Genomic DNA, 15,055 nt, shown 5'->3' on the forward strand with positions numbered 1-15,055 from the left:
TGCCTAAGTAAGTCCAGATGTGTAACTCTTTCTCAGTATACACTTTCTAGCACTTGGAACACCTGCAAACTTGAGTTTTAGAACATCGGTAAGTAACAGTCAACTTTCTTCAGACAGTAAAAAACACGCTGCTAAAACCTAGACAGACAAATATTCTCTGTAACTACAGATTTCTTTTACTCAGCTATTGAAGACACAGTTAATTTGTAGAATTTTTTTTTTTTTTTTAAACCAGCCAGAGCTGGGCAGACCTTGTAAGTGGAAAATGCTGCCCGTGTGCATTTTCATCCTCTTGGCTCTGACTTGAGAACATGAATACCAACATGGCAGTTTAATCTGCTTTCACATCTTTTGCAAAAGACACATTCAGGTAAGTCACCAATACAGATCTCTGCAGCGAAAACATTTTCCTCTCAAAAAAAAAAAAGTTTAAACACGTCATACTTCAAGCCAACTATAAAGCAGGGGAGGCAATCAGAAAAATCCAAAGAAAGATAAAAACTATTTATATAATCTGTATCACATTTTATGTCAAAATACATTCCTATAGGTCAGGCAACTCTATTCTGAGCTTCTCAATTGTTCTAGAACCAGAAAACTTTCAATGCCTGAAATGAAAACAAAGTGTGACAAAGAAAATAGCAAACTTGGTGGCCATGAGTGACCCTCCTTAAATGGGACAGAATTCACAAGTAAGCCACGCTTTATTTGAAATAACGAATTACACAAATTAAAGCCTCCAAAGCTCTTTTAAACTATACGCACAATATAAGTAGTGATCAATATACATCTAACACTGTGTAATTTATGATTCTGTGGTCAAAGGTGACACCTTCCATAAAACAAAGCATTAGGGTTTAGTAAAATTCTGCTGCTTTAAGAAGCTCCAGAAACAGCATGCTTGCTTTTGTATTAAGCTACAACTGCTAAGAAAGAACACTACGTATGTTATACAGACATCCCCTATAGTTACACATCAGAGAATAACTGTTTCATTCCCTCTCCTCCTCAAACTATTCACTGTCATCAGCAGAGACAGCTTATCAGAGTCAAACTCTTGCTTTTTCTCTTCCTCCATAATAAAATGTAAACCAGATACAAACATACTTCTATTTCAGAATATATATTTGTGGCATCACCAAGACACCAGTCTAAGTGATTGAACTAAAAACAGTATTTGAACACAGATACACAGCCACAACATTTCCTAGGTTACTCCAAATACCACAGCTTTGTGGTTGTCCTTTTAAAGCAATCACTCTTTGCCCACAAAAACTTCTTTTTTTACCTGCACAAAAACTTGTAGAAACTGTCCCTTAGCAATTATTTCTAAACAATCCTTGAACAACAATAATAATAAAGACAAAACACCTTTCACATTGCCTCAAATATCAAGTACGCACTACTTTTAAAACTAAAGCTAAAGAAATCTGCTTAGAAGACTTTCTAAAATTCAACACACTGAGATTTCAATCCTCAATGGCCTCAGACAAAGCCTGGCTACATAGGGATATGCAATGGCTTACGTAGCATCCTAAAAATGATGGGCTGATGGAGGAGGACAGGACAAGGTGCCCAACTACCTAACAGGGTGCAAGAAAGAACAAAACCTGGTAACAACAAAGTAGCTGGCAGACCACTCACTCAATGACACAAAAAACACCCTTTGGTCTTACCTGAAGAGCCAGACATAAAGTGTATGTTATTTAGGAACTCTGAGAAACAAGAAAAAAAAAAAAATCCACACTACATAGAAGTAAAGCTTCAGATGGCATAAGCCAGCTACTCCAGAAAGCTCGCAGAGATGTGTCATAATGGGAAATCTGCAAAACACTTACCTACATCATACACAACCCAGCTCTTACTGCAGGAGCATGTACAAAATAAAAACAGGTACTTCTGACCACCACTGCCACAGTCAGTCCACCAAAAAAGCATTTCATCTCTTACAGCAAGGCCAAGCCCAAATCTTTATTTAACAATTATCTAGAGAAAACAGAATGGCAGAAGTGTGGCATAATAAAGTGCAGCTGTATGTCAGGACATCTTGTTCATTGTCTAATTCAAAGCAATATAAGTCTCACAAAAGCATTTTGGTTTGGTTTATCCACAAGATACATTGTCACTTAGGCATTCTGTGCTGTTGCTTTTTTAATTCACATAAAGACAAGTATGCTGGGGAGACTTAGGGGTATGCCTCCCTCTCAATTTATAAAGGTATAAAAGGAAGTAACTTCACCTCCTTGACAGCCATACTCTATAGTGTGAAGTCTTGCATTAAAAAAACAAAACATGCATTTAATTACATTTCTGGTCTTCTAAACATTTTTTTTTCCCTTCTGAAGTCCAGCTACAACAGTTTTAATTTGGAAGAACAGAAAAGAATGTGTTCATGCAAAATGAAAGAAAAAAAAAGTACAAGGACCGGACAATGCATCCATGGATCTGGAATCCAAGTAGAACTAAAATTTCCACGGAAGGTATGCTGAAGTTATTGACAAGGATTTAAGTGCATTACTGCTGTTAGGCATAATCTGTACCTAATTCAAAACCTGATGTATGTGGCTTAAGCTACAAGTACATACAGTATTCCATAAAAGTTTTCAAATGACTTATCAATAACCCATATATTGTAGCAGCACTGTACACTTTCATCACATTTTCTCAGATCTTCCACTCCTTTTCTTTTTGATTTAGTTAAAACCAGCACTGAACAGAAGAAAAGAAAAAGAACATATACAAAATCACATTATAGCAATACTACTTGACTCCCAAACCCAAAAGCCAAGAAATTAACTAAGCAGGTCCACTCAATCCACAGCTCCTCCTCATATGCCAAGAGGTTTAGAAACATGAAAAGACAAAACTTGCTCAGACTCTCTGGCTTTTTTGACTCTTGAAGACAGTGCAGAAAAGTTGTCAAGATTCTGTCTTCACTTACTACCACCTCCTAGCTCCGATCTAGGTAGATCTTAGGCAGGCTGAGGATCAAGAGTCCCCCAGGGCTAATTTATCACCTTTATTATCATGCGCAACAAGTCACTTCCAAAAAGAAGTATTAATAAATGTTTAATGAATCACATTTAATGCAACAACATGGTGAAATTAAAGTCAATATACACTCAAGGCAATCAAAAGAATGGGCAACAGAGAACCTCTGGAATCACCATCATAAAACGTTGTCAAATCCTGAGCCAAATGAACAGATGTCAAGGTAAGCAACTCAAGGATTCATCTCCCCCTCAGACAAAACTCAAGCCAAGAAGGGTCCTGTAAGAAGGACACAACCACCTAATTAAGACCACTGCACTTTCACAGAACACTACGTGCCCTTCTACAAGAATCCACGAGAAAAAACTGAAAATTAAGTCCTTTGTGTAACCACACCAAAGACAGAAGTATAATTTCCATCTCTCCACTTTTCATAGTAGAGGGGAGAGTTATAACCTAATACACTTGCAACTTCATTTCTCCAGATCTGTAATTTTTCATTATAGCTCAGGAACAGCACATAGTTCACAGTTTCATTGAACAATTATCTTTTTTTACGTCTATAGTCTCAACAGGAAGACCAGAGTTCAAAAACCTTAATTCTGCCTGCCACAAACACAATTTTATTACTCTTTAAAGGAAGTCAATTTAAACTGGGGAAGCTCAACTTCCTTATGTATAAAAGACAGATAATAGATGCTATGTTAGCAGAATATTCAGAACCAGCTAATACCCATAACAACACTTCAGAAAGCTAAAGTGTCAAACAGTATTCAACAACTATTATATTACCAGGTAGGGACATTTTTAGATACATATGCCAACATTTGAGGTTCTCAGACCATTGACAATTGCACCAGGAACTTACTATTGCATCAGTACTGTTTATTGCAATAGCAATAAACCTCTGTACTGTGAAATGAAGACAATTCTGTAGCTGATTCACAGCTGAGAAATTCCTTCTCCCAGTAGACTGTCCCCATCAAGCTAATCTAACACAACATACTCATATAAAGTATTTATTGGTTTAAAAGTGGTTTCAGTTGCTTTACCCCTTTTATCATCCAGAGCAAATGAACCAATTTAAATCAAGTATGTGTCAATTTACCAGTATCTCTGCAAAAGTCACCCATGGATTTAATATCAATACACAATGACACCTTACATCTGCCTATATTATCAGGCAAAGCACAAGTCAAGCAAGAGTAAAGGAAATAACAGCTAAACTAAAAATCCTGTTTATTACATGGACCCTCAACACCCTTCCAACCCATCACCTGTTCTTTAAACTCTTTGGAGCTTCTCAGTAGAATTTTGTGGCTTAACTAATATTTTCAAATTTTAGTAAACAGAAACCACAAGGATGAAATGCTGGTGAGTTCCACATTCTTATTTTTCTGAGAGAAGGAACCAAAAGAATTATTGGTCTGTAAACTCCTAACAAACAACTGTACTGAACAGTACTTTGTGGGACGTACTTCCCATTTGCTCTCCTCCTCTCACCACAGCTGTTTATCACCCAAAATCTCAGAACTGCTCAAAATATCCTTTGAGTCTATCATGAGACTTTCCATGGCCTAACTTTATGGGAGTAGGACTCTCCAGAAGTATTTTTTCCAATTCAAAAGTCCCAGCTGTGGGCTGTCACAAGATGGCACACCTTTGACTTCTTCAGAAAGTCTTAAGAGTCCAAACAGCACGTGGCTTTGGCCAGTCAGTGTCCCCAGCTGATATCCTAATTATTTCCTCCTACCCTAAGTGAACTTGCAGTGTTGTTGGACATGTCCTGTTGTAAAGCAATACAGCGAAAAAGGAAAGTAATCAACATGCTTCAAAACCTCTAAACAAAATGCTGACTCCACCGTGCATAATAGAATTGCATCATTGCTGGCCTGTGGTGTAAACTGGGGATACTTATTCTGCTGTTGATCTTCTGTCAAGGCTCAGATTGATACCTGTTTGAGTTCTTCACAAAGGTCTTGAGCAGAAAAAAACAATTATCTCCTCCAAATGCTCTCAGTGCTCTGGTTTTTCCAGCCATATCAACTCCCATGAGAAATTCTGAACTTACAAAAGCCAAATACTTTGAATGTTTAACAGCCCTTGGGTTAAAGATGTAAGAAAAAATTAAGAGGATTTCTTAGAATGAAGAGCAATAAAGTTACCGACAATAGCTTCTTTCTAACAAGGAATTTAAACCTAGTTATTGTTCTCGACCTCAAGATGGCAAGTTGCTTTCATACAACACAGTATGTTCACAAAAAATACTTAATATGAAACTAAACCTTGTCATTAAAGCTATTTCTGAGAATTACAAAGAGTGAAACTTCCTTTATTTCTGCTTTGACAAAAAGAGAGAAAACTACTTTTAACTCTACAGTGCTGGCTAAATTTTAAATAATAGCAAAGCTGCATTAGACACTCTTTATAAAAAGTCACATGTGTCTATAATCTAGGAGAGCTTTTGCAACCCTTATTTGTTGTTATGCTGCCAGACCTTACCATAACAATAAAGGATAAGAAGTTCCCAGAAACTATCTCTGCCTTTGCTAGTTAGTTTGGCTTCTCTTATGGTCCCTTCCAACCCAAAGCATTCTATGACCCCACACCTGTGAAAATTCACAGCTGGAACAAAACACATGGCCTATCTTACTAACAATGACATTATAAACAAGCAGAATAAAAATCTTAAGATAGAATTTAAAGCAGCTGAGATTAAAAAAAGGTCCAAAAATAGCAAGAGACAATGGTGGAATATACACTGGGCTATCTATGAAATACACTCATGCTCTTCTAAAATACTGACTTTATGTGTCCTGCTGATTCATACATTACAGACACATCTACAGTATGAGTAATTCTAAAGCATCTCTGAATACTTTAAAATGAAATTTAAATGAAACTAGTTTAATTTAAAATTAAACAGTAACAAATGAATTCACACACCACATCTAAAAGAGTTAAAGCCATTATCCTTTGTCTACAGAGAGAAAATTCAGTGCTTTGAAAGTAGCAACTTCAATTTCAGAGTCTGTCTGGAGTTTTAGTATTTCTTCACTATTTCAAGAGGATTTATGAACGCAAACTTGTGACAGACCCTCGCATCCTACTAGTAGTAGCCACTAGGAAAACAGCCCCCTAAATAAATGACAGACCAACTGAAACAGTACTGAAACGCAGTTGAGGACTCCTACATAGCACCTTTCCACATCGTAAAATTACCAAGTGTTCTTTCCTGCTACATTCTACATTTACAAATAGTGATAGGTTTCAATAGCTTTAGGTTATCTCAGGAAAAACAGTGTGAATTAAAAGCCATTTTAGGGTTGTGCTCAAATGCATTTTTTATTTCACCCTGCATCTCTAGTTTCAAATTTTTGTAACCATCCTTTCACACTTCTCTGTTCATCTTTCTTTATCTTGTGGTTTTCAGTACCAGGCAAATAGTCGTTCCATTAAAGAAAACTAAGACACAGTCTCAAATGTTCTAGTACATGACAAGCAATGCTAACCAAGCTTGTGAGTGTAAGTAAAATAATTATTACTTGAGATAGTTCTTGTTTAAGTTGTTGTTTAAGAATTATCTCAACCACTTCCAGGTTTTAAGAGGCCCATGCAAAACACCTGCTTTGCAGTATTAAACATTCAGAACTTAGAATATTTTCAAGCAATATGACATTGTCATAACCATCTTGTTCCTGAATACTTTGCACAGGCAAGAGATTCCTCCCTTCAAGGAAGCACCAAATGCAACAATCATTTTGTCTTATCTCAGTGAAAGAAGAGACAAGTATAACCCATATCTGAAACAGGTTTATCATTATTTCAAGCCACATAAATAAAACTACTCCTGACACCACCACATATAGACCAAGGACCTAGCTCCACAGCAAAATTATTTCACAGCCAAAGTATTCAGGATGTATTATAATATGTCAAACTTCGCAGAAGCTTTGACACTGCAGAAGTTCCAGCACATCCCCAATCTTGCAGAGATGTATTTATAAAACAAGCACATCCAAGAAGCAAAAGTCCCTTAAAGACAGGTGTCTGCTTACAGAGTGGGTGTTGTCAGAATAGAGGTAAAAATATGGAATGCCTCTCATAGTACATCCATGCTCCTTCTAAAAGGACAGATGATCCGTCCTTAAAAGTACTGTCCAGATCAACCCAACAAAAGAATCACATACCTTCCTACCAAGCAGGCAGAACTAAAGCAATGTCATTAAGATTTATCACCAGGACTCCTTAGCTAATTACCAAAAACCAGTACATTTGTAGAAGAGTTTTTCTATGCACGTTAAGGAAGACGACTATTGATACATAACACAGACTATATTAAAAGAATCAGTGTCTCTAAAGTGAGGTGAACAAAAACCAAACTCCAAGTTACAACTTCTTTCTTAGTTTTGTTGTGAATAACTATTTTCCTAAGAGCTACAAATGCAAAGTTACCCCTTTTTTAGAATATTCCTTTCTATTAGAGTCTGTTAAGTAAATGTAAGGAAACCCTCAAGGAACACTATCAGCCTGTTGTCTCTTCATTTAATACTACTCTTAAGTTGATTTTTTTCCCCCTAAAGCTACATAGCTTTATTCAGTCAAATAGGAACATGAACATGCTGACACAAACACAAGTGCTCAGAAAGGAACAAGCCACACTTCAGGTTTTCTGAAACATTTTAAAAACAGTAAGGTAATGTGTACGGAGAAGGTGCATCCTGAGATGCAAAGAGCATCTTTTTCATACAATCCTGACAGAATAAGCAACATGCAATACACACCTACATAGAACTCCAACGAAAAATGTAGAACAATGATGCCAGCAGAAAACCGTCAGCTCTCTTGCTCTCAATGACAGTTCTAATAATTACAGACGGTTTGAAAAGGTGGGTGGCCTAATAAAAGAGGCCCCGAGGTGCAGTTCCGAGAGCCTTGGCCACACTGCCGAGTTTTCTAACCTACCTAGGAAACTGCAGCCACCAGGCTTCAGCCCGCGGGAGCACTCGGGCCGACCCGACGCAGCAGCAACAAATCAGAAGTCCCACGGCCGCAGCTTCAACTCCCCGTCGTCGGCGATACAAGCTCGGGACCGCAGCAGCACGGAGGGGGAGCGGACTCCGGCCTTCGCCCCACGGGTACTGCATGCGGAGCGCAGCCGCCGTTCACGCGTGTTTTAGAAGATTAACACAATTCCTTCAAAACAGCATTGCAAACGGAAAGCAAAGGGCAGGCTCCGCGCCAGGGACGGAGCGCGGGTTCGCGAGAGTCCCAGCGCTCCGCCGGCACCGGGCAGCCGGGATCCAGCCCCGGCAGCGCCCGCGGAGCCGCACCGGGGCCGGGCCGACCCCTGCCCGCCGCTGCCTCCAGCCGGGCCGGCCGGTTCCGCCCGCCGCCGCGCCACCGCCACTCCCCCCGCCCGCCCACAGCCTTACAACGGAGCTCGGGGGGAAACTCGCCTTTCCCCCAGCCCCGCCACGAGTCTGACGGGCGACACCCGACACCCGCCTCGCCAAACCCCTAGAGAGCCCTGCCCGGGACCGCGGAAGGACGGGAGTGGGAACGCAGGGGGGGCGGGCGAGTTTTGTCTGTTTTTACAACTGTAGGCGTTTACCTGAGGTACCCCCGGGGGGAAACCGCTTCACCCCCCCTGCGGGACACGTCCCGAGGGAAGAAGGAGGAGAGGCCTCCCCTTCCTGCGCCTCCCTTTTGCAGAAGAGAAGGGCGAGGAGGAACAGCTGCGGGGGGAAGGAGGGGAGACGCCGCATCCAGCCTCCCGTCCTCCTCCCGCCCCGTCCCGTCCATGTGCGCGTCCTTCCCCTCCGCAGGAGCCAGCCCGCGCCCCCCCTCCGCCCCCGCAGGGAGCCGTTCCCGCCCCCCGCCCCGCCGCCGCGGCCCCCGCAGCCCTCCCGGCGGAGCGCGGGGGAAAGTTTGCCCAAGTCCGACAACAAAAGGGACAGCGGCGCTCCCCTCCCCGCCAAGCCGGGCCCCGCGACGCCCCGGCGAGCTTACCCCCGGCCGAGCCCGGCTCGCACCGCAGCACCGAGGCGGCCAGGAGCCGCAGCAGCAGCAGCAGCAGCGGCGTGGCCGCCGCCTCCATGTTGTGCCGCCGCAGCAGCTGCCGGAGCCCGCGGAGCGTCTCAGGCAGGCTCCATGCTCGAAGCGCTGCGCTGGGGGAGGAGGAGGGGAGGGAGGGAGCGAGGCGGGGAAGGGGGGAGGTGCCGGGGCTGACCCTCCTCTCTCCTCCTCACGCCGCCGCCGGGGAGGGGCTGGGATTCTCGGCTGGCACCCGCGGCCCGGGGAGGAGCCGAGGCCGCACCGCCCTGCGGCAGCGTGCCCACGCATGGGTGCACCTGGCCGGGAAAGGAGAGAGGAGGTGACATTTCAACCTTTCCTTCTTTTGTTGTGGTGCGGTTTTTTTGGGGTTTTTTTGTTTTGTTTTGTTTCCTCGTTCCTTCTGGAGCAGTTACTCCCAAACCAGCCAGGAAGGTTGGAGAAGATGCTGCATGTCCAAAACGCAACCTTTCTTCGGTGGGTTTAGAAGTTAAGTGTGGGGATGCCCGCCCCTTTTTCTGTATCCAGGGAAAAAGGGTGGTGGTTTTCTTCCCAGATGAAGGTTCGCTTTTGCCTTTCTCCTCCCACCAAAACAAACGTTTTATAAAGCCACTCTTCTACAAAACACTACTTTTCGAAGAAAGGCACATTCAACAACAACCTTTTGTTACCTTTTCCCCCCTGCTGAACATGCCACCTGCTCACAGAAACACACTAGCACTAGGAAAGCGACGAAAACTCTGCCCCATAACCTGAGGCCTTTGCGGCACTGGGGCCAGGCTGCAGAGAGCTGAGCAGCACCCAGCTCACGCTGAACTGTCCTGCGCCTTCTGCACGTCAGATGCTGACCCCATCTCCTTAGCAGGGATAAAAACAAACAGCATAAGTTAAGAATTTCTATTTAAGTCTCCATTTTCCCTTGTGCTGACACCAGTTCTACAACAGGGAAAAAAAGTTGCTAGATGGCCTTGTATAGAGATTGAAAAAACAATGTCTGGCCTCCCCTTAAACCATTTTTGCCGGTCTCTGAGCGGGAGCTGTAAAATCATATGCAAGTACTTAACGAATGGATGTTAAGTTTAATAGTTTTGTTTCATTTCAGAGATGAGTGAGTTCTAGGTTTCACAGTTGCTATGTACTAATTTATCTGCCTTGCCATAGGGGCTACAGCAGCAGCTGAGATTTCTTCTTGGTGCCCCATGGATCCCTGCCCATCTCAAATATCAGGATCAAATATTCAGGAATTGGTTTAGGTCCTGTTGGTTACTCCATTGCACACTTCCCCTCAGACTTCCTTTCCTCAGAAGGGGAAAAGGTATAGTGATTTGTTTTGTTTTGTTTTTAAAGTTGATGGTATTCATCTTAGCTAAGAAAGCAGTTGTTTAAAATTTCAAGGAGTTACAAAAGATTTACAGTGCTGGCCTTCAAGCTGACCTGCAAAGGAAAATAAAGTTTTCTTCTCCATCTTGCTACTGCTTTAATGTACAAAGAACATGTATGTTGAAGAGAGCTAATTTTAGGTGGCATTTAAAACCTAGAAAAATCTCAACTTTCTTGAAGGCCGGAAAACCAGAAGTTGGTCTTTCTTGATAGAAGGTCTGTGATAAACTGGAGCCCAAATCTGGGCTGCTGTAAATCATTAATGGCAAAGCTTTGTGTAAACACCACCTGAATAAGGGTTTTGTTTTGGATCTGTTTAAAAAAACCTGCCTGACACCAGACAACCAACCAGAAGAAAGATTTCATTGTTGAAGACAGTGACTGGACTTTACTTTTTTGGATCCAACCTCCTGCATCGTGGAAATTACCCAGGAATCCTGGCATCACAGAAACTGGGGTTAATTAAAGTCAGAGACAGAGAAAGGGCACATGAAACAGTTGCACTTGCAGCAGGCAGTGGGGAGCAGCAGTGCATGGAGACCAACATCCCAAATGCCCACCAGCTTGGGAGAAGAGCAGCAGCCAGATGCAAAACTGGTTTGTGCACCTCCATGGAGAGCCAGGCATCAATGGCACCACCTGAGCTCCTCTTGCTACCAGTTGGGTTCTCTGCCCCATTCTCGCCTTCGCCTTAACAGGACCAGAGACCAGTTGCTGAGATGACTTACCCATAGAGCAAAGTGAGCGTCAAGCCACGTGGTGTGGGTGAGCCTCCCCATAAGGCAGCTCTTGGAGGGGAGCAGCAACTTCTCTTTCGGCTGGCAGCTGCTCCCAGCACTTGGTATCTTGAGGCCCAAGGTCCCATACTAGGATGTCATATGGCTGCTGCTATCCCTGCTCCATCCCAGTGTTGCTTGTTTATCTCTTTATCTGACCCTGTCAAACTGCATGGGCAATTTAGGATTGGCAGCATTTTATACCAACAGGGAGAAATAGCAGCATAGCATTTCTCCACACCAGAGAAAAAAAGCAGTATTTTATACAAGAAGCTCAAAGAGATAAAGATGACACTGACTGACAAAGGGATTTGGACTGAGAGACTTCAAAACAGAACATTTTTCAAAGGAAGGTACCCACCATAAGAAGAGATATTGAGACCAGGTAGATCCACTGGTGACTGATCAGAGCCACATGCCAACCTTGCTGCAATGGATGACTATTCATAGGCGTAAACTGCTGAGCTTCATGCCACATTGAAGTTCTTTCTTCACCATAGCCAAGATTTGGTATACAAGTTCCTTTTCAGAGTGGTGTATTCCTGCCTGGTATCCCTTTTCTTTCCTGACTAGGTCCACTGCGATTAGCAGATTGGGTGATAGACTCAAACCTAAAACAAAATGAGCAGAAAGACCAGGCCATGGAAGCAGGCAACTAGGGAAAAGCATCTTACCAGAGTGCATCTTTGAGGCTTTGACCATAGCACCTCCACTAAAAAGACATTAATCATGATCTAAAGTGATGGCAAATTTAGTAGCAGCCAGGAACGCAGTATTCCTCTAACTCAGAAGCTGCCATCTTAAACTCAGTTAATATGTTGTAGGGGCATTTGGAGGGAATTAAAGCTGGGTAACTCTGAAAAGAAGCCTTACATTTGCACTGAGAAAGCTGCCTTCCACCTGTTTTCCAGCCCTGAATGAATTCCTCCAGCAAAACCAGGGGAGGCAAAGCTGTGACTTTCTTCAAATGTCCAATATATACATCTCTGTAAAAACCAGAGCTTTTTAAAAACAAAATAAAACAACACAACATATCAGGATAGCAAAAGCATAGTTCTATCCTTCCTCTTAACGGAAGAAAGAAGGATCCCTTTCCATACTGTTGTATGTTCATAGTGCCCAAGTAGGACTACAAAAACAGAGCCAATATCCCATTTCACGTAAGATTTCTTGTGCAATCCTAGGCAAGTCCCAGTCTAGCATTTCTTCAGCTTCTCCTACAATAAAAGGAGCAGGGGGAATATTTCTCCAAATGCTCATCCTTTCCGTGTATAGTGTGAAGGAAGCTGCAGCAAGTTTGGGGCCTGGCTGTAAGAAGCAGGAAAGGGAGAAATATAGACTGGGAGCCCAGCATTCCTCTGCCAAGCTGTAAGTAGGCCATTTCTTGCATTCTGCCATTACCATCACTGATGGAGAAAGGAGGGACGTGCAGAGACATAAGAGGGAAAACAAAGAGCCCAGCTGTATCTGAGCACCTAGAGGTGTCCTCCAGGATGACCTAGCCATCCCACCACAGCTGAGAAACTTGGCTTCACTGAAATGCTCCAAATGTTTTCTGCATGTTTACTTCTTCTGGATTTCTCCCTCCTACACCAGTTTACAGCGTCCTCCCCCAGCTGCCAGAGCTGTCTGAATTCCTGTAGAGCTAATATTTAATGGCAACTGCAGAAGCCCCTAATGTTAATTTACTGCCTTATAAATGACACCCAGGGGTTTTTTATGATGAATATCAGTACCAAGACATGCATCTTTATTCCTCTGGGGCAGCACTGTTTAGTTAAGATGAAGTCACTATATCCAGATAGGCTGAGGATGTTCTTTGGTGTTTCGCAAAGGGAAGGTAAAGTGAACAGTGAGAAGCAAAGACAGCATCAAAACATTTTCCTTCTCTACTTCTAAGGTCATAGGTCAAAATAATTTTACTTTCCCCATGTCTCAAATACAGTTCTTCACACTTCCTTTCCCAGCTTTCAACTAGGAAGCAGCCTCAAACTAAATATATGTAGGGCTCCCTATTCCTTCTTGTCCTGTATCACAAGATAAAATGTTTACAGGTACTCCAGAATGCATCAGAAATTATAGAAGAAAGCATCATCTGGACACAGGTTCCCTCATCTCCTCAAAAAAACAGACACACTAAGGAAAACATATACATACAACAGCCATAGTTAAGATTACACCTCCTGAGGAGAAATCTGAAGTAATCTTAGCAAGGGCCGGGGGGGGTTGGTCAAGGACTCGCCAAGACAAGCTTCGGAAAACCTGGGTTTAGGCTCCAGGTCCATCCATCACAGACTCTATCTATAGACATCTCTTGGTTTCTCTTCCAACATCAGGTGCTCATATTTGTCCCGTTCAGGTGGTATTTTCACTCTTCCTTTATCTGCTTTGCCAGTTCAGAACATCCTTCTCAGCACAAGCCAGCCCAATAGCCCTGAGGCTGCATGGGGCTTTCAGACACTGCTTTGAAAAAGGTGGCTTCTTAAGGGCTGAAGAATATTTCATGTTTAAGGCCAAATCACTGCACTGCCACTCATTAAGCTGCCTGACATGGCGGGAAAGTGTTACCATCACCCCCTCCTTATCCACAGAGCAGTTGACAGTAAGACAAATAATAACTTTGTTTATATCATGTAGTTTCCCTGGCATTGCACAAGGATAATAGCACATTTTGTTCAAAGTAATTATTACCCAAATAGCTCAGCAACCCAGCTCTGTGTACATGGCAGTTTTCTTCCTATTCTTTCTCCCCCTTCCCCAGATAAATTCAAACTGAACAGTCAAACCACCATGATCTGCCATGCAGACACAGAGAGGAGCGATACTTTTTTTCAGTTTAGATCAAAATTAGTAATCTTTCAGCCTGTGGTTTTGTATGCTGCTTTTAAGACACTCCTAAAAATAACAATGAAAAGCAAGCCAAACTTTGGTGCATTTAAATTTTCTACATAGGACTCTTTATGCTTATTTAGAAAGCTTCAAGGGTTGAAAAAGGTTGAAAGGCTTAGGATGCTCAGGGAAAGGTTAAGGTTAAATATCAAGGAAAACTACTGCTCCAGACCTAGGCAGCCATGTGAAAGAACATAGGTGCATTATACGTAAAACTGGAAAACATTATGCACTATATTATATCATATCATATCATATCATATCATATCATATCAATTCTATTCTATTATAACTGGACAACTTTCCCACATAGACAGGGCTCCAGTACCACGCCTGGAATTGTAACCCCAGCATTTGCAGTGCAGCCATTTCCGGTGTCACAACCTCAGCGAGGTTGGTTATGGCAGTCACAAACAGGGCTGGGACCTCACAAAAAAACCCCAATTTTGTCAGATAGTTATGATGTATTTTAAGGGATGGAAGTGCTGCAAGGAATATAGGTGCGACTACAGAAGGAAAAACACAGAGAATGGCAATCTTTCAGCATTTGCCAGTGCTTGAGATTTGCCGCAATTCCCAGGGCCTATCTGCCAAGAGCTTCTGCTCCAGCAGATACAAATAGGACATGCCTTCCAGTAACTCAAATACAGGGAAATCTGGAGACAGACATTGCAAGCCAAAGGACAGAAACTTCCTGGAAGAAGTGAGTTTAAGGAGAGAGATGGCTCACATAAGTTTGCAAGAGGAAAACTAATATTAAATAAAGCACGAAAAGTGTCGTACTGCTATCATTTGAAGCAACTTTTAAGGGTTTTCTGTGTTAGTGAGACAGCAAGAGTAAAGAGCCTGTTCCAAAAGCCTCCTGTTGGCTAGCAACTTCAGGAACAGAGAGACTGACAACGCTTGAGAAACATGTCACTGTAAAAAGTTCTGAAAACATAAAAATAGTTCATTGGGTTTTTTTG

General features: G+C 42.6%; 1 protein-coding gene across 4 annotated transcripts in view; it reads right to left on the minus strand.

The window, feature by feature from the left end:
* LRP5 (LDL receptor related protein 5) overlaps positions 1–9,153 on the minus strand; it is a 192,271-nt gene extending 183,118 nt beyond the window's left edge. For 3 of the 4 annotated variants that reach the window (XM_075425033.1, XM_075425034.1, XM_075425032.1), the window contains exon 1: positions 9,004–9,153. In XM_075425033.1, the coding sequence (XP_075281148.1) occupies positions 9,004–9,091 (88 nt within the window). In that variant the 5' untranslated portion in view covers positions 9,092–9,153. Of the gene's footprint in view, positions 1–8,605; positions 8,687–9,003 lie in introns of those variants that run through there. The other variant, XM_075425036.1, reaches the window with a different exon arrangement.
* Between the last annotated feature and the right edge of the window lie 5,902 nt (positions 9,154–15,055).

Source organism: Opisthocomus hoazin, chromosome 7 (assembly GCF_030867145.1).
Source record: "Opisthocomus hoazin isolate bOpiHoa1 chromosome 7, bOpiHoa1.hap1, whole genome shotgun sequence".
NCBI lineage: Eukaryota > Metazoa > Chordata > Aves > Opisthocomiformes > Opisthocomidae > Opisthocomus > Opisthocomus hoazin.